General features: G+C 43.1%; 1 protein-coding gene across 1 annotated transcript in view; it reads right to left on the bottom strand.

Moving 5' to 3' along the window:
- LOC131260745 (tyrosine-protein phosphatase 10D) overlaps window positions 1-22,872 on the bottom strand; it is a 40,914-nt gene extending 18,042 nt beyond the window's left edge. Inside the window, exon 1 of the mRNA XM_058262552.1 lies at window positions 22,768-22,872. Within this exon, the coding sequence (XP_058118535.1) occupies window positions 22,768-22,842 (75 nt within the window). The 5' untranslated portion in view covers window positions 22,843-22,872. The remainder of the gene's footprint in view (window positions 1-22,767) is intronic.
- Between the last annotated feature and the right edge of the window lie 826 nt (window positions 22,873-23,698).

The following is a 23,698-nucleotide window of genomic DNA, read 5'->3' as shown; positions in this document are numbered from 1 at the left end:
TAAAATGGTTGAAAATATTCATGGGCATTAGTGATGGTCATTTTTCCTTCCTTAATTATCACACGCGCTGGAAAATACCTTCTTACTCCATTATTTATACATTGGCAAAAATAAATGGATTCCGTATGCAAATGCCATTAAACGTGCTTATTCCATCAACCCATTAGTACAACCAATCGAAAATAAATAGTCAAGCGAAAAACGGAGGAGTTTTAATGGGATCGGCAAACTGCGCAAATAAAATTCCGAAGGTAGTTGATACAGCTGAACTACGAAGTGCATTCCCCAAGTGCCATAACGCCAGGTACATTTTGCACGACGTAAAAAGAGACTCCATTTGTGCTGATCTGTTGTGAATCATCCTCATGTCAGGTGACTCTCACGTCCTACTTCCTTCCGCCATTGGTAATAGATGAGTTTCTAAAATAAGCTACGATCGTTCTGATCAAGCAATTTGCAAACATCCGAAAATTAACATTGGGTCATTATCACCTCGAAACTCGATCGTCGTTAATAGAAACGGGACTTCGAGTCAAAGATAGTAAGAAAATGCTGCTAATTTCATACACTTGGAACAGGTTTTTAATGAAAATATTTATGTGTTTGTCTCAATTTCAAGACGTTCGTTCGTTTTCTAAAAATAATCCAGCCAAAACACAGAACAACAATACGACTAAAGCTGACTACTGATAAGTGAATAAGAATAAATAAACCACTAACGAAATGACCTACTACTGGGAAAGTAAATAAAACGTGAAAAATACAAGTGAAAGAATGTTTAAAAAAATATAGACACTCCTACTAGCTCCCCAACAAAATAATAATAAGCAGTTTCTCAACCACGAAAGGAAATAAAACGAAACAAAATAAAAATGAATACGAATGCTTTCGCCCAAACTTCCGCCTGAAGAGTGTTTGATCGCAGCCAGATAAGCCGGCATCCGGCTTTTGGTGACGAAACTCCAACCGTCCGCAAACTGACAGTGGATGTGGCGACCACAGAGAGAAGTTTTTGCCAGATGGACTGGAACCGAAAGGACCCTTTGCAAAACAAGCAATAAAGCTTCCTTATCGTTTGCATAAATTTTAAAGTTAAAAAATTGTTATCACGATTTATTTGCAGTCACGACGTCGGCGCTGTGTTGCTTAGAAATATTATTATAAGTTTTTCTAAAGTGGAACGAACCTTAAAAAATGTGCAAGGCGGTTATGTTTGTAAGTGGATAACTAAGAGAAAAAATAAGTTTGATGATGATGAAAAAGCTTAGTGTTTAATGTCTAATTTTCTGTCAATCGAAATTTACATCACATTTAATGTATTCTCTAGGGAGGTTCAAAAAGTTGCCTTTTTATATGAAAAGAAATAATACTATCTTTCTAATATTGAATTTCTTCATCGCATCGTCACCTTCTGCTGCGCAAATGTAAGACCATTGCAGCAGGTGCTAAAATATTAAACACATGCTAAAAGGTACAATTTGCAACGACAACCGTTCGTTACCTTTCCTTCTTTCCATCGTTTTACAGCACATTGCTCCCGAACAAGCGACACCCTTGATCCTTCCGATTGACAGAAATAGAAGCCGGTCGTAAATCGAACCATGGAACAAGCTATACAAGGTAAACAACACTGGAAGATTTTACGTTCTGGACACCCCTTCTTCTGCACCCATCAGAGCATCGAGGGGTCTCTTGATGGAATGTCATTTTAGAAACTCAGGTCGAAGAAACAACAAAAGGTTACAACGAGAGAACCCACTTACAATGTGCTGGCTTTGTTTGTTGCGGGAAAAAAACGAGCGTACGTAAATGGTTTACCAATACTTCGCATCCTTTCTCCGATGGAACATGTCGCCGGTTGATGTTATGAATAAATAAACCATCTGACTATTTTGGGAAAGGAGGCAAAGTTTCAACCCAAGATAGGAAAGATTTGAACGTCCGATTCGATTTCACTGAATAAAAAATCAAAGACAAAAATCGGTTCAATTCGAGGAAAATCCCCCGACGATGGGTTACCGAACTCAAGTTGCGAGTGGATGATGGATGACGATACTGATGAGATCATAATTCTTCATCTATTTCGACAGCCACACAGACATTCAAAGGCTCATCTCTAGCCCTCCCACCCACAAGCCCCGCTAATCTGCCCAGCTCATCTCTGACTCACGCGCTTATACCGCTACAGTAAATCGTAGTGAGAAGAAGTAAAACGAAACATACACAACACGTGGGATGCTGAAACATTGTTTTTCGTTGATTCTCATCGCCACCGGTACTGGGGGGCTGGTGCCCTCCATGCCATGCCACCTCCCTTGCGACCATCTGTCCTTTTGATCTCACTATCTCCACGTGATAACGATGCACCCGCGGATTCAGCAGATACGGCTACACCTACCAGAGCGGGAGATGCAGTTCAAGTAGCCGTAGAGGACCTTCGTACTTCAACTTCGCAGACGTGATTGAGGCCACTCGCGCCGTAGAAAAGTGCTGCAGCTGGCGCGGGGTTGTCTCGCCTCCGAGTGGCGAGGGTTAAGATGACTTTTTCTTGCACAAAGCTGTCTGAGTCTGTGCCTCTTTTTTCGAGTTGGAGGGGTAAGGTACGTCTAGGACCGTTTATATCCACATAATTAAATAATACTGGCCAGAGATAATGTGTCTGTGTACAGTATGTATCAGCGAGCTTATAGTGGTAGTGCAGAGCAGTTTTTGTTTTTTCATATTTTTTGCAGGCCACATTTCTCCCACGTCCTGGAACAATTGATGGGGAACTTTTGTACCGAGAGGTATGAGGCTCCCTAGCCACGAGTTTTCCACATCTCCCTGGAACACAAGTTAATAATCCGTGACTTGACACGTGCAGTCTGTTCAAACGTCCACACACAACCACCCACATCTTCACAGAGTGCGCCTCATTGACGGCGTCTCATTGTCTCATACGCGTCTCATAAATACCATCCATCACAGCCCGTCGTCATCTGTTGTGCCGATTGTTACCTTCGGGATCCGTAACGTATGCATGGGAATGCGACGTGAAAAGAGCCAAACATGCACACACACACACACACCCGGGCCGGATATGATTATCATGATGAGCTCAGAACGTCGGCGGCAGAGTTTTCCCCCTCATCCCGTCGGCGACAGTTTGTTACACCAGACGCGCGTGATGACAAATTTCGTTCGCTCCGCAAGTCATGCGGCAAGCATCGGGATCACGTTTCCGTCCGGTACCGGGTTTGGGAAAGGGTATTGTCGCGGCGAAGAATAGCTGAACAGCGCTACAGAATGCAATTTCATCCTGCAGCTCCGTGCCGGGCCTGGCACAAAGTTCAAGGACCCGCGCAGCCATCGCCGTGCCTCCGAAGCCGTTAGTCCACGCTAGATGGCGCTACCGAGCATCGAGCGCGGTTGTTGATGGATGGAGTGTATCGTGCTTCAGAGATCGATGTGCCCTTGAGTGTTGACATCATTCCACCGAACGGCACACAGCGCTTCGCTTCGCTGTCGAGTGTCCCAGAGCGAACCATTCCGGAACCGGTCCGGATGTTTAGAGAAAACCGGATCAGCAAAGGCTTCAGCCAAACGATGGCGCCCGGGAGGCATCCTTCATCCGGGAACTGGGAATTTCTCGTTAAAGTTACATACACAGTAACAAACCGATGCTGTAAGCGAATGCGATGGGTTTATTTTTTTCAGGACAGCTCTTCAGTATCCGAGGGACTGATCGTTAGACTTCACATAATGACTTCTGCCGCTGACGAAACGCTGCCCCTGAACCATTTCACCAGGTCGACCAGGATGAAACAGGCAAATTGGATGACCTTCCACTAAAAGTTTATTTTCAGACGCTATAGAATTGCGCAGACAATAGTGCTTATTCCAAAAGACAATTGAGATTTCATGGAAATGCTTCGGGAAGATATGCCAGTTAGTGGATGACAGGTATAGCACAGCTTATTCCTAGCGACATTGTAGGATTCTATCCATAGTAGATATAAATATCCAACCCTTAGACAACATGGTGATTTAATTTGTTGTAGATAATTGATCATTACGCCGCCATTACAGCAATTAATTCTAGACGCAAGAATCTTGTGAAGTAATTATTGTCACATGAAATCCATAGTTCATCGAGAACATCAATCTAGACTCTCGCGTTCTATCACGTAATTTAGAAGTTAAGGATCTCCACTTTCATATCGTGAACACATCTTATTTATTATCGGCAAAGGTTATCGCCAGCTAGGCTTTTTGCATCGAATAACCATTCATTTTAGAGTGTCTATGTGTCTATCAAGCAGTTATCCCTCGCTCTTGTTCGTCCCATCTTAAAGTGCTAATAGATGACAGCAACATTCATTCATCGGAAACTTTCATACGTCTTCATTTCAGTAGACTGAAAGTTAGTACATGCATGCAAGAATCACAATCACAACAAATTAACATTAACTGTCAATGGTGGGGCGGATAAAAATAACGGGGCAGAATCGAGAATAACCTATATTATTTCATCTCTAAGATTAATAATAATACTCATTTAGCGTTGTGAATCCTGCGAGTGAACTTAAATGGCATAAAACGACTTTGATTGTAATGTTTAACGATCACTTTAAACGTTTTTATAATACTGTTGACTCCTTTCAAAGCTGTCAGTTGAGCAAGTTGTGAAACAAATTTCATTGGTGTTAAATACATTTCGAACCTGGTTAAGTTGAGTGTAATGTTAGATACTCAAATAAAATTACTGGTATATTTGTGTTTGAGTGAAATGAGCGTTTGATAGTTTATGTTACTTGGGCGCCTCATACTGTGGCCTGATCTGCTAGGATTGAAAACATTCAGCGTAAATTCACGAGTATTCCAATCAGATATCAGATCAAGACTTCTACTAAGCCTGCCATATTTAGGCAAGCGGACGAAAGTGACTCAGACAGTTTTTAACGCTAAGCAAATGTTTGGAGAAATCGGCACACCAAAATTACCCCCTACAATTAATGTTTATTCTCCTGACCGTTCGTTTGGTCCTCGATGCAACTCTTTAAGACGAGATTTAGCGAAAACGTTAATAGATTCTCTCAGTTTGTGGATCTCAATATTTCGTTAGCCCTTTTCAAATGTTTTTTGTTGTAATCAAGCATTAAATATTGCTAAATATAAATAAAAAGAAAATCATTATCTCCTTCAATACAACTCTATCATGAGCGACAGAAAAAGGTTATCACGCACCCCTAGAACGACATGCCGTAACTATGACATCAATTCTAAATGATTATTCTAAGCCACTTAAACACCAAACCGCCCAACTTTTTTATTCAATGAATTAAAACTTAATTTCATACTGATTTCCCTCGAACACGGAAGTGAAAATTACTTCACTAACCCGCCAACAAATTGGTATTACATGGCTTAGTCTAACCGGCGACAAAAGGAGGATGCCAACTAACCTTTCCATCCATTTCCTCGCATTCTAAGTCGATTCGCGGAACTGGAAAGTGGCAATTATTTTGCGCATGCACATGCAAATGAGTGCGATTAAGGAACGTACCAGGCCGGCCGCGGCAGGACCTGCATGGCGCTCCGTAAGGGACACTGGACGATAAATCAAAGATTATGAACCGCTGTTCGCAATCAGGAAGCGACGCTCGTCGCTATCGAGAAGGTTACCTGCACGGATACACGGACGCTGGCAACATAGTACCTACGTCCATTGGGGAGAGGTTGAAAAGGCCCACCTAGTAGGCAAACTGCTGCATCTAATTGAAATTCTACCATCAGACCACCTTTAAACCGGGAGGCTTCTAAACACCATACGCTACACCTAAGTCGTGTGTAGAGTTGGTGGAAGTGCTATGATTTATCATCCTTTCAGCGACTCGACCTGACCGGAGCCGCCGGTTGGAGTCGAGGGCTAGGCGCGTTGGGTATAGGACTTGCCTTGAAAAGTTATGATGATGATCCATTCCAAAAGCCATGGGCGGACACGTTGGCGAAAGGCATCAATTTGTGTGCACAATCTTGCACGCGTTTCATTTGGCGTCCGAGCTGTTGGTGACTGCTTGCTCTGACGTCTACACGACTTTTGCTGCCGACTTCGACTTTTGCTGCCGAAGGTATGGAATATGTAAGCAGGAAAGATTACCATCCGTTGGTACTTCCCCAGAAACATGTTTGATTTCGATGCGACATGGGGTTAGCATGTTATGAAGATACCGGCCTGGTTTGGGGGTATGAGAGTTCGTGCGAAAGACACACAAAAAGAAATCCACCCAATGAAGCATAATTCAAGGCTCAGCTCTCAGCATAGTACAATTCAACGTTGGCGTCAGCAGTGGCCACCCGTCGTCGTCGTCATCGCCTTTGCCTCCCGTACGGTTGTCATCTACGTCAGTCTATTATTGAAGCTGCACGAAACAAGTAGAATTTGCGGACCTTCTCGAGATGATTGGTGGAGGACGCAGTCGATTGGTGTGCGGGTTCGTTTCCTTGGCGACGATTCAACTTTTTCCCAACACTCATCTGCCGACTCCAGAGTACTTCTCCATGTTCGTACGGATTCCTTTCGGTTTCCGATTGTCTCTGTTGGAGTCGTAGGGGCTTTTTTTTCGAAAACCAAACGAACTCTTTGGTACGGTTGAGACCAACCACCGTATCACATCACAATGTGGGCATTAAATTTGTCCTCCCTGCACGGCACACGTAGGCCCCGAAAAGCGGCAGAGTATATCACGCTCTGCAGAGACTGTCTGCGCCTTCCACACTCGGTCGGGTTTGAGTGCAAGTATCCTTGATAGGGGGAGCCTGCAGTTCACCACATTTCCCACCGCCCATTCACAGTTTGTTTGGGAACAAATGATGATGAATGGAACGCGACCCGAGTTGCCGCCAGGAGACCAGAAATAGAGACCAGAAATAGAGACCATCGAAACATTGCCAAAACGAAACCGAAAGTACGCTCCAATCCCTGCCTGTCTGTGTCGATTCTATTTGCGGTGGTTTATTTGCGAGGTGGAATGCAATCCGAAAATGGTGCATCATAGTTTTAAGTTTGTTTTATTTACGTTGTATTAAGGCGCTCTCCTCTTCGGTTGGATATACACCGTCGCACGGACACAGAGACGCGCGCTCTAGTTGAGGTGGAAAAATGGAATTGAATTTACTTAACCGGATCGCATTTAGTGTAGTGGGCACAACGGAACGTTTAATAAAAACAGAAATCATTTACGTAACCCAAACGGGGCCCAACGCAATCGAAAAGGCGAAAACCAATCAACGAAAACTTTACCTCTCAACTGCTCGGATAGACAATACGGAATGTGATGTGGTTTTGGAGTTGGTTAACTTTTGGCCTCACTTTTCCCTTCAACTGGGTGGTATAAGAAAAATCGAACGTGTAACGTTCCGTTTCAAATTGAACAAAACAAAACGTTTCGCTACGTGGGGATTTTGTTTGCGTCGAAAACTCTTAACATTTACCCACTTCGGGTAGTTCGCCAAGTTATTTGAACATCGCTCGTCCGTCCGGTTGCTTCTCGGGCTCCATGAATTTGATGGCCGGTTGGAGAAGGTAAAAGATAGACTCCATCATTGGCGCTAGACAAACATCGGCGGCTGCAGGTATGTAGAAAAACTTGCCGGACGGGTTTTGCCGTATTTTCCAGCAATAAAGTGTTGGAACGGAGCACGGGATCTCCGAGATGGTGGGACAGATACTACGAAACGTCGTCGTCGTCGTCGTCGTTTCCAGTTTCCATAAGGCGTGCTCGAGCTGGTATTGGTGGGCTGTACGGTTCTTGAGTCGCTCGTACAAGGTTTTCTGATGCTGGTCTCCACTGGAGACGGCGAAAGGTTCTCCCGAAGGTGCCACCGACCGGAACATTGTCGCGCGCGCCGGGGGATTCCGCGCCGCCGCGCGAAAATGACGGACCGGAGTGAAGTAGCCCCCGGAGCGATGGAGAATATTTGAATGCAAATTGGTTCTGAAACGTTCAGAAAAGTTGCTGTGGTCGGTGGTCCGCCGGGAGACAGTGTTGGCCCGCACGTGACACGGTCCGGACGGGTGACGTCAAAATGGGAAAGTCACCGTGCGAGAAAACCCCCCATGACCGACCCGTTTTGTGGCTCCGAATGTGGAGGACGCCCATTCGCCGAGCGGGTTCGGGACGAAATTTGGTCATGAAAAATTACTAAAATGGAAACACTACGAAAAGCAACTGTCATTCGGTCGCTGCGATTCGGGCTTTAAATTGGTATGCCCAAATTAGTTGTCATATTCGATGATTAGTTTGGAAGGACGCTTGGATATGCAAGATTTTATCGGCCCGAGGCAGGGTTGACAGACACGGCACCATTAGTGGCTTTTTCATTTTAATATTTTCAAAGTCAGTTACAAATGTAGCAGTTTATAATGTATATGACGTTTCTTTTACCAAGATGTAGCAAAATACTTTAATAAACAACACTGTGCACTCTCAAAAAGTCAATACAAATAAGAGTATCGTAGAGAGCTGAAGATTTCATGGGGATGATTTTTCGAAAATTATGTTTCATATTCTCATATTCCTACTGTTAAATTAAACTTTTCAAAACCAACCATTAATAACTAGAAATTATGCACAGCATTGTACTCAAACCAATGCTTCCTGGGAGTCTTTCAATTTGCTCAATCAAATTTTCGCCTGAAATATGTTTTATCCAATGGATTGTCGAGAGTTTCTTTTACTGTTCCTCCTTTAGCTTATGGATTTATTGTCGATACAATTAGATATTTATAAATAAAAACATGACATTTTGACTTGTCTTCTCCGAGCATCGCCAAGGCTTTAAGCCAGAGATGCCAAACATGCGTCCAGCAACAACGTTTGATGCGGCCAGCGGTTGCTTTAAAGCAAAATATGAAAAATGTTCCGAGTCCCATCCGTGAGTACTGACTTTCGTTTGAATATCAAACATTTTTGTCAATGTGGTTTCACGAACTATGAATTTCATATGAGCAAGAGGACTGAACTATGCTTGACAAGAGCAATGGTTTTACAAAGGTTTTTCTAGACAAACCTATAAATAGTGTTCTTGGAAAAGAAACCACACGAACTTCATGAGCATTCTAAATGAAATAACAGATATGGATCAGGCAGTTTGCAGCCATTATTATATACTTTTACTTATTTAAACTCTCCAACAAAAAGCACAATAGTGTTGAATTGCAACATATATCGGAATAAATTCAATCGTATCGAGCTGTCAATTTGAAGAACCAAACCTACTACACGGAATATTCGTTGTCAGAAATATTAAATCAACATACTAATATTATACCTTGTTCTACTGTGTTATCTCAAGAAAGTCACATACAGTTAACACAAAATTGGATATGTTTGAATGTAAATTTGTAACAGGTAATATGAAACAGGTATGAAAAACGTAAAAGTGTAAATCATGATTGACTGTTAAGTTTAAAGCACCCTGATAAGAACCAATTTTCATAAATCCCAACCAATACAACGTTTTTGCATCGCAAACTTATTTCGGGAGGAAATGCAGTCCGAGAGATCAAACGAGTTTGACATCACTGCTTTGAGCAAACATTTCATAAAATCTGTTAACATTTTATGAATTCAACTTTAAAACAAAAAAAACATCACACAGCACCAGGGTCGAAGAAACATTTGAAGTTCATGGTGTGTCTACTTTGATACTAAAATTATGTGCGAAAATTAAAATGGAGAAAAAAACTCAACATCAATGAACATCAAACACGGTGGGGCGCTTCACTCATCAGACTTGCTAATTGATGGACAAAACTGTAACCACGAACCCCATGATCGTGATGCACCATCATAGAGCACGCTTAAAGCGACCGAGCCAAGACCTCGACCCTTCAGGACAGCGTTGCACAAGTTGCAGTTCGGGTACGCATCAAACTCTGCGCTCGATGCACACGCACTACTCTATTGCCGCCATGGGAAGGACGTGACTTCGATCGCACCACCGGAGCAAGACAAGCGTCGGGAAGCTACTGCTGCCAATGATCGATCGTTCGTGGGCTGACCTTCACCACGGTTCGTTTGCTACCTGCGGGGGAATTCATTGGAGGCACATTCTAAGAAACCCATATTCCTCACGCAAACTAGTGCCACAGCCTTCGCTAAGCTTCCGTCCCCAGCCCCAGCCGTCCGAGCTGACTCTTGAGGAAGAGAATCCGAACACGGTCAACCGGTAGGTGCCGGCAGGTCGGTGACATTTCTATGGACTCCTTCAGTCGTTCGTCTTGAGCACGGACAGGAATGGTACGGGTTTTAAATTTCCATCCATCATCGTGCGTCATAGGGCGGGCAGATAGGGTTGTGCGTGCCGGTGTTAACAACATTGTAAACCACCCGCAACAGTTGACTTCTCTTGGCCTGGCCACTTGAAAAGAGATACCACTTCCGCCACAGGGCAGCATATTTGTTTTCGTTTGAATTTTTGACAAATATGATATTTAAGAAAATGCGTGGTTTGGTTCTTTAATGGAAATGTTTATCTCTGTATATTGTTTATTTGTTCATGTGCAAAAATTTAAATATTTCTGAACTAATGTTTCCAGGGGTCAGCAAAGGGCGGGCCGGACTGATTTTTTCCGGCCCGCAAGAAGATTTTAGTGTTTTATACAAAAAACCAGCTCAATTCCCCAACCCGTCAATTTTTATCGGATTTGTTCACAATATCAGGTTTGTTTTTTGACTCAAAAATGAAGATTGAAATTGTTGAACGAAGTTTTCAATACCAGGTGACTTCCTCGTATACTTTTTGTTAGACTTTTTCTAACGTACTTACCTTATTTATCTGCGCTTTCGGTTTTCTTTTTAATGATCTGGACGTTTTTAGAAAATGTATGCCGTACCCTGGTTTAAATCTACAAACCCAAGCATATTATTACATCAAAATAAGTGTGACGATTATTATTGAAACGTTACCAAACATTCCATTCCAACAAATCGCATTCCAACGTGCCAGTGTTTTCCAATTGGATGCGACGGGATGGGAGACGGGTGGAAAATCTAAACGCCAATCGTTTAGAACACGGAGGCGAACATAAAACGCGCTCAGCAGGCTTGCACCAACTCCAACGAGCGTAACAAACGACCGGAAGTCAACCGGTAGTGGCGGTACAGCGTCGTGTATCAATTAATTACAGCTCCACGCCTCTCGGGGTTGTTTGGTTTGCTCCGGAGCGAAGTTGGCGGTCGGAAAATCAATCTAAACTACAGCGAGCGGCAAAAACGAACCAAGCCGTTTCGTGCACAAAGAAGCAGAACAAACGCGCGAGCGGGATGAATGGGAGTGGTAGTGAAAGGGAAACAAAAAATGGGGATTTCACCCACATTTCGTTCGGGGTTTCCACGGAGCTCCAACGGAACGCAATTGCGTTTAGGTTCCACCAGACATAAATCGTGGGCTGCCGATTCGGATTCTGAAAAGTTGGGAGCAATTTTCTCAATCAACTCCTCCGGTGGCTATTTTGGGTATCCATCCTTTTCGCCGAACACCCTTTTCGGGTGGCGCCTTGTCGTGGTGATTTTCCAGGATTAAGAGCAGACGGGTGAAAAATAGCCCCCCGCCCGGAACCGCCACCACACAGTGGGATTCCAAGAAAACGGAAATGAATCAATGAACGCACCAACGAACGCCACCAAACCGTCTTATCCTTTTTTCCACTTCTCGGGAGGGAAAACTCGTGAGAGAGAGCAAAAGAGATTTGTCCAACTGAGCTTCATTTTTTTCTTCGCAGGACGATGATTGTTTCATTGTCGGTTTATCACACCGGATGGTGTGTGGAGATTGTTGTTTTGTCTTGCTTCTTTTGCTGCATTACCTACGGTTGCTTTGTGGGTTGTTTTCCCTCCCATCTCCACCTACGACAGGCTGGTTGGAAGGAAACAGATTTTGCCGGTACATCTGCCGCACATGCGTACAAACAAGCGTTGCTCTGCGGGAGAAAGGTGAGCGTGGGCCTTCAGGAAAAAAACGGAAGCCTTTCCACACGCACCCACACATCCACCGCTCATGCACCCAGCGGAGGGAAAACGGTTTCCATAGCAGCGGCAACCGAACGTGGCAACATCAACGACGACGCAACCAACGGTGTGTCGGGTGGAGGAAGGAAAGCAAACTACATCGACCACTCATCGGAAAATGAATGGAGTGGAATTGGGAAAAATGGACTGGAAAAAATTGCCTTCCAAGGGGGCGGGGGCGTGCGGCTAGCAGTAGACGACCTTTGATGAAGCAACCCCTCGGGGCAGGTTCGGTACAAGGGGCATTTATCCGGTGGCAACGGAAAAACCGGGTTTCCCCGGCTGGGAGAGAAAATGTGCCACTTATTCGGGTGCAGCACCAAGTAAACGATAAGGTCGGGCAGGGGACACTAAGAAGATTAGGCCCCCGGACGTGAGACTCCATTAGTGTTAATGCAGAGCCGGCTGGCAACTCCGATCACATGCTTTTCCTTTCGGAGGCGTAATGCTTCTTGAACGGTGGCCGTTCGTAAGGCAATGTTAATGATGTATAGGATGCAATCACACGGATCCAATCATTCCAATCATCTTACCTTTCGTAGGAAGTGAGCTGGAGATACACATTCGAAGAATTGTTATTAGTTTTCCGAGAGAAAACTCTCTCACAAAATTGATTGCTAAAGATAGTGTAAATATTTCTCTCAAACAAGCACAGTCCTTTGACTTCCAGGTAAAGTATGAGCGCTGCTACTACTTCATAAAGTTTAAAGATTTCACTTCACTTTTCGCAACAGCTGTTGCACATTCTTCTATACAAAACTGCGATAAGGAAAGAAGCTACAACTGTCGATGATAACTCATAGATTAAAGTTGCACAAAGACGAAACACACATTTCGTTGCCGGTAGTATCTTACTCAAACAATCATGTACTCAACACCGGCGCCTCTCCGAAACAAAACGACACCGAAGCGGCAAACGAAAAGAATAATTAATCAAGCTGTCACAATCAAATGATTAATTAATGAAGCGTCCATCAAGCGTCCCACGAAACGAAAGGGGGATCCACCAAGGCGACAAGGGGGTTTATCTTACTTACAAGAAGTGCACCATTATGTCACACAAGCATTCGGATGGGAACGAGATTGGAAAAAGATTTTGTAACCGCTACTTAATTGTCTTTGGCGAGAGCGCATGAGTGATTTGAGCGGCCCGAGGAAGATGTTGTACGAGAAAGTAAACTTTTAAAGTGGTTGGTTTGTGTGCGTTTTTTTATCGAGTAATCACTGGATGGAAAGGATGTGAAAACACGGAATTCAAAGCAAGTATCAAATGTTTCTATGAAGACACAAAGATGGGCTCACAAATCTATTGATGACGCATTTTGGAGCGATGCATTTCTTGTTACACGACGTTGGGATTATTTACGGAACATTTGCCAACAACATTGATCTGGCAAAAGTGTAATACATCCGTGTGTACAATCGACGGCTTGCGGTGGCTAAATCTATTCTACATTTGCTTACAGCCCCGGAAGCGGTTTGCCGGAAGCGAAAGGCATAAAATAAAAGAAAACTAAACAACAACATAAAAACACAAGAAACAACAACAGACCACTACACAAAGCCCTCGGCGAAGCAATCCCGGGAAGCTGCAACATGTTGTCCATCGTCCGTCGTCGCGTCAGTCAGCACCAACATCAACATCAACAACATCTGTGAGGATTCCCACGCGGACGCCCGCCTCGTATCGGGGAAGAATCGGGCAACAACCAAACATAACCCGGGCACATTCGTTCGGGCAAGGCAAGCACTAATCAAAACACTCACCACCACCGCCACCACCCCCGCCGGAAAGTAACAACAGTTACAGCATCTTGTGAGCCTGTTGCCGCTGTTGTGACGAGGTGGCGAGTGAAAGATATGTGATGTGATGCTACCACAGAAAGCCAACGGAGCGCTTAGAGAGCTGATTGTAGCTCCCGGGGTTTGTTTCTCCGTTGCTCAACCGGGATGATGGTTCTGGGCGGATCAATTCGAGACAATTGCAATTGTACTTGAACATCGGCGCAATGGGGAGCCGTTTGTTTATCAGCGAGACGATCTTTTTTTCTACCCGTGGGCACATTAAACTTACTGGTTTATTTCCCTTCATTGAAGGAATGTAGTATTTTTTTTCGAATGACTTAATAAACCAACCGGGATAGGAAGTAACGTCATTCCATTATGTAAAACTTCTTCATGGTAAACATATCCAAGTGGGAATGCTACTAACTAACTACTAACTAATAGTACCAAAACTAACCGACTCTTCCGAGAAACAAAAACTAGAGTTATTTTTTGTCAGCTAATTTAATTGTTTTTTTTTTTTGTTAGTTAGAGAAGTTAAAATTCAAAAAATTCATTTGTTTTGCCCATTTAGATATTGACACTAGAATACATTGCTTTGAAATCTTTTCCGAATGTTTTTAGCGGCCTTTATAGACCGCTCTTTCCAAACAAACATTAATTTTATTTTTTTAAGATTTTCAAATCCGTAAATGGCTACTTTTTAGTATATTTGTTGACTCTGCTTAGGCGTTTTCGATTTTTTAATGCACTTTTCCATGATTCCGCTAGCTTCATGAAATCTTTCCAACCTTTATTGTTTCAAAATCATATCATATGAATTCTACGATTACGAAAGACACCACAAATGAACCTTTTTTTTATTTTAAGAAAATTTACTTTTCGTGATAATAAAAACCAAAATTGTGAAAATGGCCGCTATTTGGATTCTAATGTTAATTGAAGTCGAAAACTCCATTTGACAAAAAACAACATTCGCTGCGAGTCGTGAACGCGAGCTCATAATAACACCTCAAAAGGTTATCTAGCATTCAACAGCACGTCGATCATCTATTTAGCTCAGTAACAATAAGTAGTAAGCAAAACAATAGTGTCAGTAGGGGCTCTCACGGCGCACAAATGGCGTGCGTAACTCGTAGCATAATAAAACCCACGCTTTACAGCTCCAGTTTGTGGTTTTCTGCTCAAATTAAACCCAGGGTCTCGCTGGCCTAGTTGTGGGAAGGCAAAGGGCTCGAGCGCACAATGCAATGCAAGTCGGTGCTCTCCGCCAGGGAGCGTCTTAGGGTTAATCTCAGCAGCGCAATAAGACGTAATGTTTTACGACGAACAGCGCCGGCATTGACATAACGACACCTGAGGCGCGATGCTCTGAGAGCATTTTTTCGAAAAGGTTCAATTAATGTGCGGTGCCAATGATGTACGCGACAGCAAAACGCCCAACATAATGGGGCAGCATAACGTGACACGATTGTTTGACGAATAGAAATCGTACGCGCAACTTCTTCTAGCCCGGGCGCAGTGGAAGGTGGCACCCTGAGAGCAGCGAGACTTTCCGTCGTTTCTACTGCTGCAGCAACGGCTCACGTCGTCCGGGTGGCGGTTGTTTGCTACGCGGCGTTCGGTGGTATTTTGTTGTGAAAGTGAATTCGTCGATACGTGCAAAATTGCCTACGCTCACCCCAAACAACTGCGGCAACACCTTCACAACCCTAGCCAGGCCAGCCCTGGGCGAATTTACTACCACAGCCAAGTGCTTCGAGAGACTGCATAGGTGCGCCCACCCCCGGGCCACGGACAGAAGGAACACGTCAGTTTTATCTCGGCACAAGCCGCGATCAGAAATTGTATCTTCGAGCCAGTGGCCAGCAGGTTGGTTGGCTCGTGGTGGCGGTTTCTTTCCGTCGGCACGCCTGGGCACATGAGTTTGCGTCTTCCAATGCGTGTAAGAAAAGCCCTCCTCCATCCCTCCGACTACTACGTCACACCGGTCGGAAGGTGGACCGGTGGTGGGTTTGAACCAACTTTCGCCGGCGTGTTGGACAACGCACGCCTTTGCGAGCTTTCGCTCGAAGAAATCTGCCAACGCCTCCGTAAGAGCAAACAGTCCGTATGCGAAGACGTTTGAAAATTAAATCTTCATGGAGTTTCAATCGATTGCAAAGGTGTAGGACTATTATAAATGTATTAAAAGTATAATAAATCAGCATAAAGTTGGGGTGTGGCATATTGTTCCACCATGCTAGTAAGTCATCCTCACGAAACATTAATTGATGTATTCATAAAGAGCACAATGGATTAATATGGAATATTGAAAACTATCTATTTTCGACATTTTCTTGCGATTTTTAAAGTTCCTTAAATTTATTAAATTTAAATTAATTAAATTAAATTTCAAAAATGAGCAAATAATGCGAACATTTTATAGTCGACCTGTAAACCAGGTTTAAAGTGTGAAGAGTTATTTTAAAGTAAAATTATAGCTTTTATTATTCATATTAAATGATATAATTCTAAAATAAGGTATTATGAGGCAATATGCCTGCCGTAAAACTGATGTTTTTTTTTTTTTTTTCGCAGTCTATTTAAGAAAAATACTAATTCAAATCTTCATCTATCAATTCTAGTACCAAAAAATTAAAAAAACGTTATTAAAACTGTCAGATTATTATTAAAACAAATATTACTCAGAGCAGTTTTTGCTACGCGTAATTTAATATTTGAGGGTATTATGATCCAGTTCCGCGTTTTTGCTCGAAAGTTTCCGCATATTTGCTCGAATAGCAACCTGGGTATTTATACAAGTATTCCAAGGTATATAAATATATAGTTTTCAAAAATTTTCGAGCACTTTGATTTTTAATCAATTTTCAAAACGATCGAGTTATTGGTGTGTTTTATACTATGGCTAAATGGCTAAATAAATCAAAGTGACTTGTCAAAACACAACGATGATATGAAAAGTATTTTTCAATATCAGTAGTTAAGTACCATATTACAATTCCTCGAGGAATATTTGCTTGATTGCATTATTTTATTTCACGAGCCAATGAACTCCTATTCTATTGTTTCATTTTGTATGAAATAGCTTAATTCAGTTGAAAAGTGCAGGTGCATTTTACTTGAACGGGGCATCTTGCCACATTTTCCCCTATGTGTGTGCTGACAGCGATTAACACAGTAACTCATCTGGACGTTTTAAAATTTATCCATAAGCGTTCAAATCATTTTGATTCGCAAATACCTTTGTATGGCGAATACAAAGTTTTGAAATCAATAACCACATTTCATGTGTCCTAATAATAAATGTTTAATAAGTTATTATTCCCTACTAAATTAATAAAATAAGTTTAAAAAATGCTGTATACTAAACGTCCCAATTGAAGACACATTCACACACACACATGGTGTAAACGTGAGTCACAATCACCTTTCGGTGACTGGCGCAAATAACTTGCCCGTTCTTGCATCTGCGAACCAAAGCGGCACACCGGGAATCACAACGTTTCGTGGACAACCGCAATTTATGTGTTTAAGTTGGGGATAAAAAAAAGAGACATCATTAAACACAGACACACAAAATAAAAACAACAGAAAAACCGGTCTTTAGCGCGATTCGGTGATGTTGGCGCGGTTGACCTTCGGAAAGAGAAAACCCTGCTGGTTGCATACAGTATGCATGCTTGTATGTATGTCGGCGGCAGCAGCAACCACCATGGACCATTTCTACATAAGATCGCTGGGCTTTGGGCTTCGGACGATCGCACAAAACCGGGGGTCGGAAAGAGAAAGCTTCATGTTGTAAAAAAAGACAAAGCTGTGAGAGGTAGTGTCGAAGTAAATTAGTATCACTGGCTGTTACAGAATTACTATCCCACCAAACATTCGTCGCATTCGACTAAGCCTGTCTTATGAACAATGACAAGGTAACTGATGGCTACCAAAACGAAGCCAACCTTTTTCCAACCAACGTTCACTTGTTGCATCGTTCACTTCGCGCTGTGTGAAACACATTTTTCATACCGAAAGCACTAAAATATGTAGCCAACAACGGCTGCACTTACTTACTTTCGTCAAAAAACAAAAACCAACATATCACGCCCTGTTTTTACGTGACTCCCAGAGCCTTTTCTCGAAGTTGGCTCACTTGGACAAATTTTGATTTATTTTTGGGAACTTTACCAACCCAACTGAAGCCGACATGGACCTGCTCTGAGCGGTTGCAAACACACACACACCTATTTCCCGGCTCCACCAAGGGGGTTCACTAGGCCACACCCTTGTTTTCCCCCCCTCCGTGCCGGGCAAGAATGGTGGATTGTTGTCTCCAACTCGGTCAACGGGAAAATTGTGGAGAATCACGAAATGGAGTGAAAATGTACGAGCGTACAACAACTTCTAAAGCTTCAGAAATTGTACTATTTCCTTGGTGTTCCACTTTTGAGAGAGGGTTAAGAATTGCGAGTGCTATAGTGACTTCATTATCTTGTTGGGTGTATTTTTGGTGCTGAATATAAACAACTTTATTTGAGAAATGTTTATCGTCATGACTAACGAAACGCCATGATGTGTAATATTTGAGAGTTTTAAGCTTCAAATAAATAAAATCATAAGAAACATATTTGTTTTCGTGCCTAATAATGTCAATCGTTTAAGTAAGGCAGCAAAACAAATTATTATCGTTTCGTACATCGTATGGAATAGATTTCCAAATAGTCGGATATCTTAAAGAGCTTTCAAGCATCGTAAACATCACACACAAACAAACGCTGGATCATCACACATATCTACAGCGTTGAACCAGGCAAGGCCATGACACACAACAACACAACGTAAATTCCATCCCCAAGCACGAACCCCCTCTGTTTCTTCACCGCATCCCCCAGCAACAACACCCTCGAAAGGGAAACAACAGACCATTCGGAGGTATCGAACAGATCATTCCGTGTCTACCACCGTGTATGTATGCTGGTACCATGCCAAAGCCCCCGCTCAGGTCGTCACACAGCCACAGCCCACAATGGTTTATGGCCAATTGTTGCCACCAAGTGTCCGCTAATGTTCCGGAGCGCGCTACCGTTCGGTACCGAAAGCACGTGGAGCAACCGTTGGTTTGTGATCGAACGTTTGAAATGGTTCGTTGGGCAACCGGTGGGGAACCACGTGGGATCCCCAGAGGAGCGGGATGCAAAAAAAAACCCCTACACATTCACACAATCCAACCCGAAGGATGGCGGAGAGATGGGCATTCGCATTCCAGGCGAACAATTCGAACAACGGTGCAAACAGGTTGATTGCAAATAGCAAAAAAAAGGTGGAAAAGTCCCTCTTTTTGCCCTTTCGAACCGCGCGGACGATAATACAAATCAAAAAAGGTTTGTCGTGTTCGGTTTGGGCCAATTTTTTCCCGCCAGCGGACGCGCGTTGTGGGATTGTTTGCTTTGGTTATTGTCACAACCGGGTGAGCTGTAACCGTTGTAAGAGCCTGTGAGGGGTGAAACGGACGGAATAATCCGCGGGGAGCCCAAGGTTGACGTCAATCGCCGAACCAACCTGTTTCCTCCGTCGAAACTTCCATAGTTTTGCCATCATTCAACTCAATTCGACCATTTTGTTCGAGCAACCGTGTCCCGCAGGGAAGGTTTTTCTGTAAATAAACTTAACTTTTTTTTTACTAAAATATACTTTATTTGTGCCACGGGATATCCCTTTGGTACGTATAGTGATTCGCGGTGTGACTCCAAACAAGGCTGCAAGTAATCACATCGAATTTGATGATTGTTTTTATTTTTCTATAAGAGCAGCGTTTCCGCATGGAAACAAGGCAATTGATGTTATTCAAAAGAAGAAGAAAAAAAACAACACACTAATGGAACGTTGTGGAGATAGTCATGATATTTTTCGTGTCAAACATAAAAATACTATAGTATTTATCTTCGGTCTATGGATTTCAATGAACGCACGCATCGGTATGGAGTTAACCTACCCTGGAACGCGATTCATTCACCACTGCTTGTACTTATATGCGTCTTTTTGTGACATTAAAAATAGTTCTTTTTTCTTCTTTTTTTCGCTAACATCGTGACCTGCAGGAGCGATTTGCCCCATATTATTTGTCAGCAGTAAATGGCTGTTGATAGTAGCGTGAATGAATGAAAAAACACACACAAATCCCACATCTCAGGAAATCGTTAATCATCTTCCGCGCCATAACCACATTTATTTTGGGGTGTACTTTGGAGTTAAGCTAACGTAACGAAACAAGCGAGGAATATCTGGCATGGAGGTTTTGAAAGGCGCGCCCATTTCAAAGGCAGCACTTTTGGTGTGGTGAAAACAAATATTTCGAATTTTACCAATGTACTAGAAAAGAAATAAATTGTCATCCAAAACAGAACTGTAGCCACGGTAAGGTTGATGTTAAAATTACAATCAACGCATTCTCCATCACGCTTCCAATGAATGAAGCAAACAGAGTAATTCAGCTAAGAACAAGAAATAGATTAAATGACAGAAAACAACAAAGGACTGCTAGGAAGTGCGCAATATTTATTTCATAAATTTGAAAACCAAAATGAGGCAACAAATTTGATTCATCCACTAGAACGTTTGACGTTACACAAAAACCACAGCCATTCACTTGACACCATTCGCCTCGAAATATTTTCCGAATAAATTTTGATTCTTTTTATTTGATTTGTTGGAACGCAAAGATTTTAACCAGTTTGACTTGCATAACAGAAATTAAATACAAAAAGATATCTTTATTTTAAAGGTTAAACAAAACATCCCGAATAATAAAATTGTCATTTTTTAAATCTTTTCCTAAACATAAAACTTGATAGTATTTAACAATTTGGAGATTTTTTTATTGTTCAAACCATTGCTTCCAAAATAAATAAAAATCACATGGGATCTGCAGGCCATACCGTTGAATACATGACCAATTACTTGTTGCATGTAGGGCTTTCCTTAGCTCACCTAAATCTCCCAACTCATTCTGTTCGCATGCACAAAAGCCCATTTGGCAAAGGGACCTCTTCGCTCATGAAGTTGGCCCCGTTCGGAAAGCTGATGCGCTTAAATAAAACGGCCCCAGCACGGCTGTGTGGATCACAATGAGCCCAGATCGGATGAGGCTGATTGAATTTTCATTCATGTCCAGGCACCAAATTTCCCCCCTCCCCCCTTGAACGAGACAAATGGAACTTCTAAGTGCTTCCGAGTCCGAAAGCATGCCGAAACTTCATCACGGAACGTCGATAAAGCCAACAGTTGGTCGGGCGGGTTTTGCGGTTCCGAGAGCTCATCGGAAAACGCCTCTTATCAACGGTGGATTATTTCAGGCCCGGTGCCAAACATCGCCCCAAACAGTGTGTCACATCGATATGGGAAGGTTTTCCACCATCTGGCCCGTGTGCCGACGGTGTGCGAGCATAATTCCCTCGACCGATGTGTTATCAATTTAAATAAACCGTTCATCGATACCGGAGTTCGCCGGGCGGACTGAAAGTGATATCGATGGATGCCATATGTCGCCTCGGGCCGAAATGGGTTCCGATGGCTCGAATCGATTATTAGTGCGACCTCTTTTGCCAATTTACGAATCACATCGTTTATTTGATCGAGCTCGATGTATCGATTGTTCCGTGCGCAGCGCATAGAAAAATAGTTGATCTGAAGTGATGATGTTAAATTAAATAAATAAACAAAACACTTCACTTTCTTGGATCTGTGATCGTTTTGGCTTTGCTTGGGAGGCTTGCACGATCTTCAAAGCAATAAGCCATGCATCGTTATTGATACGAAACGATGTGCTATAATTCATTACACATGAAATACAAAGCCATCAAAACCATATGCCACGCATTAGGCATTTGAACGGCAAACCCAACGCAAGTGCGGTACGACCGATATGCTGGCATTGCGTAACACTCTGCCAGCTGTGATTGCACGGCTCGGTAAAACATTTTACTTTCCACCGGATTTATGGTCACTTTCGGTATCTTCGCCCGATAGCGGCACGCGTCCCCAGCCGGCAGCCTTCATCGTATATCAACAGCTGGGCACAATTTATGGCACCAATGTCACGCAAGGCCGACAAGATAAGCATCGGAGAAGCTGGCGAGAGTTGCACTTTTACTTCAATGTGACTTACTTCTTTCTGCTGCCGTCGAAAGCCGATATTAAATGCGATGACTGAAGGGTGTGTTTTCTCCCGTTTATCGGAAAAGGGTTTGGAGAACTGTTTAATCAAACCACGAGTAATTGCTATCAAAAGTGAAAGGAGCTGTAAAGCTCCTACTGGTTTGTTTTGCTTATCTAGAAATCGACAGATTACAACTTATATAGATTCGGTTTATTGATTGATTACCTTGTTCAAGTTATGATAACATCCCCGGTTTGATGGATTAGAGAAGAACAGCTGCATGATTGCAGCTGGTATTGAGTTGTTGTAAATGAAATATCCTATTATTAGTCGTAGCGAAGATATTATCAGTTCTTCATTGATACTTCAAGGCCTTAATTATTTTAAATATTTTGCTTGTTCACTCTATACTTATGCTAGGCTGTGACTTTTGAAATAATCAGAACATATTCCCGGCATCATTATGAATAGATGTCCCAAATTTGTTTGAAACATTTTACCCGCAACTGGAGCCTTTGGGCAAAGTGTTTGTAAAAACATATTTTACTGTACTACGTAATCGTAATGCCATTTTGTTCTCTATGTTTCTGTAAGAAATATTAATAAACAATCTGTGTTATGCAATTCTATAACATTCATCATGCTATTGTAAGATCTTATAAAACCGAAAAACTTCAACAAATGTTTCGGAAAAATCAGAATAATCAGAGCTTCATAGAAAAGCGAATAACCGGGTTATTCTAAGTTTTGTTCAACAAGGAAAAATAGTTGCATCTTTACCTGCGATAATACGACGACCAAAAATGCTGTGAGAAGTAGTCGGTGCTGCCACCGGGAAGCTGCGGTCGGGGCCATGCTGCCCGATATAATTTTCCGCCTGCCAGGTCTTCCTCCCCTCCCTTCCGCCACCTCCTCCACCTCCTGCTCCTGCTTCGCTATGGCAACGCTCGATGGTTTCGGGTGTTTATACTGATGCTGTCGCTCACGTTCAGCTTGATGCGTCGGCGGTTGCATCCTCCGGCGCAACGACGACCGCATCATGTTTACATGGGCGCGCACTCACACATAGGAGCCACCGCTGGGAGCACACAACAAAATCACACACACCCACACACACGCACACAAATGCACTGCACAGACTTTCGTTTCGTTGGCAACGGATCAACCAACTACTAAGCGAAGCGCCAATTGGCTTGCTTTTCCTTTCCTAATTTGTGATACCTAATTTTCTTACGTGCTTTTGCTGCAGCGCAGCAAGAAGGAAGAGGGAAAAAATTAATTCGTGAGATATGTTAGGCGTTGGATGTTTCTTTGCTTTTTTTTGGTAGAAAACTTATTTTTAGCACTTCCGTGGCAGCTTCACGAGGGTTTGCTGGCGTCGTGCAATACCAACAACAACACTCACACAGAGGGAAACCCGGGCGGCACGAAACAGATGTGGCTTGAGGCACACCGAGTAGTGACAACAAATCAAACACTGTCCGTGGCAGATGCCGGAAAGCACGCGGAAAACGGGCACCTAAACTAACCGGCCCGTCCCTTTTGAAGGGCACGTGGATGTGGGCGAAGGCGAGACACCGAAATGACGTTGGCTGGAAAATGCCTGTTTGTGACATGGGTCTGGAAGAAATTACCGGATTTCACGCATCGGAAAATGGTTGCACAAGGAGTGCATCCACGACGACGGGACGATAATCACAACCAACCCAGC

Source organism: Anopheles coustani, chromosome 3, assembly GCF_943734705.1.
Source record: "Anopheles coustani chromosome 3, idAnoCousDA_361_x.2, whole genome shotgun sequence".
Lineage (NCBI taxonomy): Eukaryota > Metazoa > Arthropoda > Insecta > Diptera > Culicidae > Anopheles > Anopheles coustani.
The sequence above is the reverse complement of the archived record's forward strand: the minus strand, read 5'-3'. Positions and strand labels throughout refer to the sequence as shown.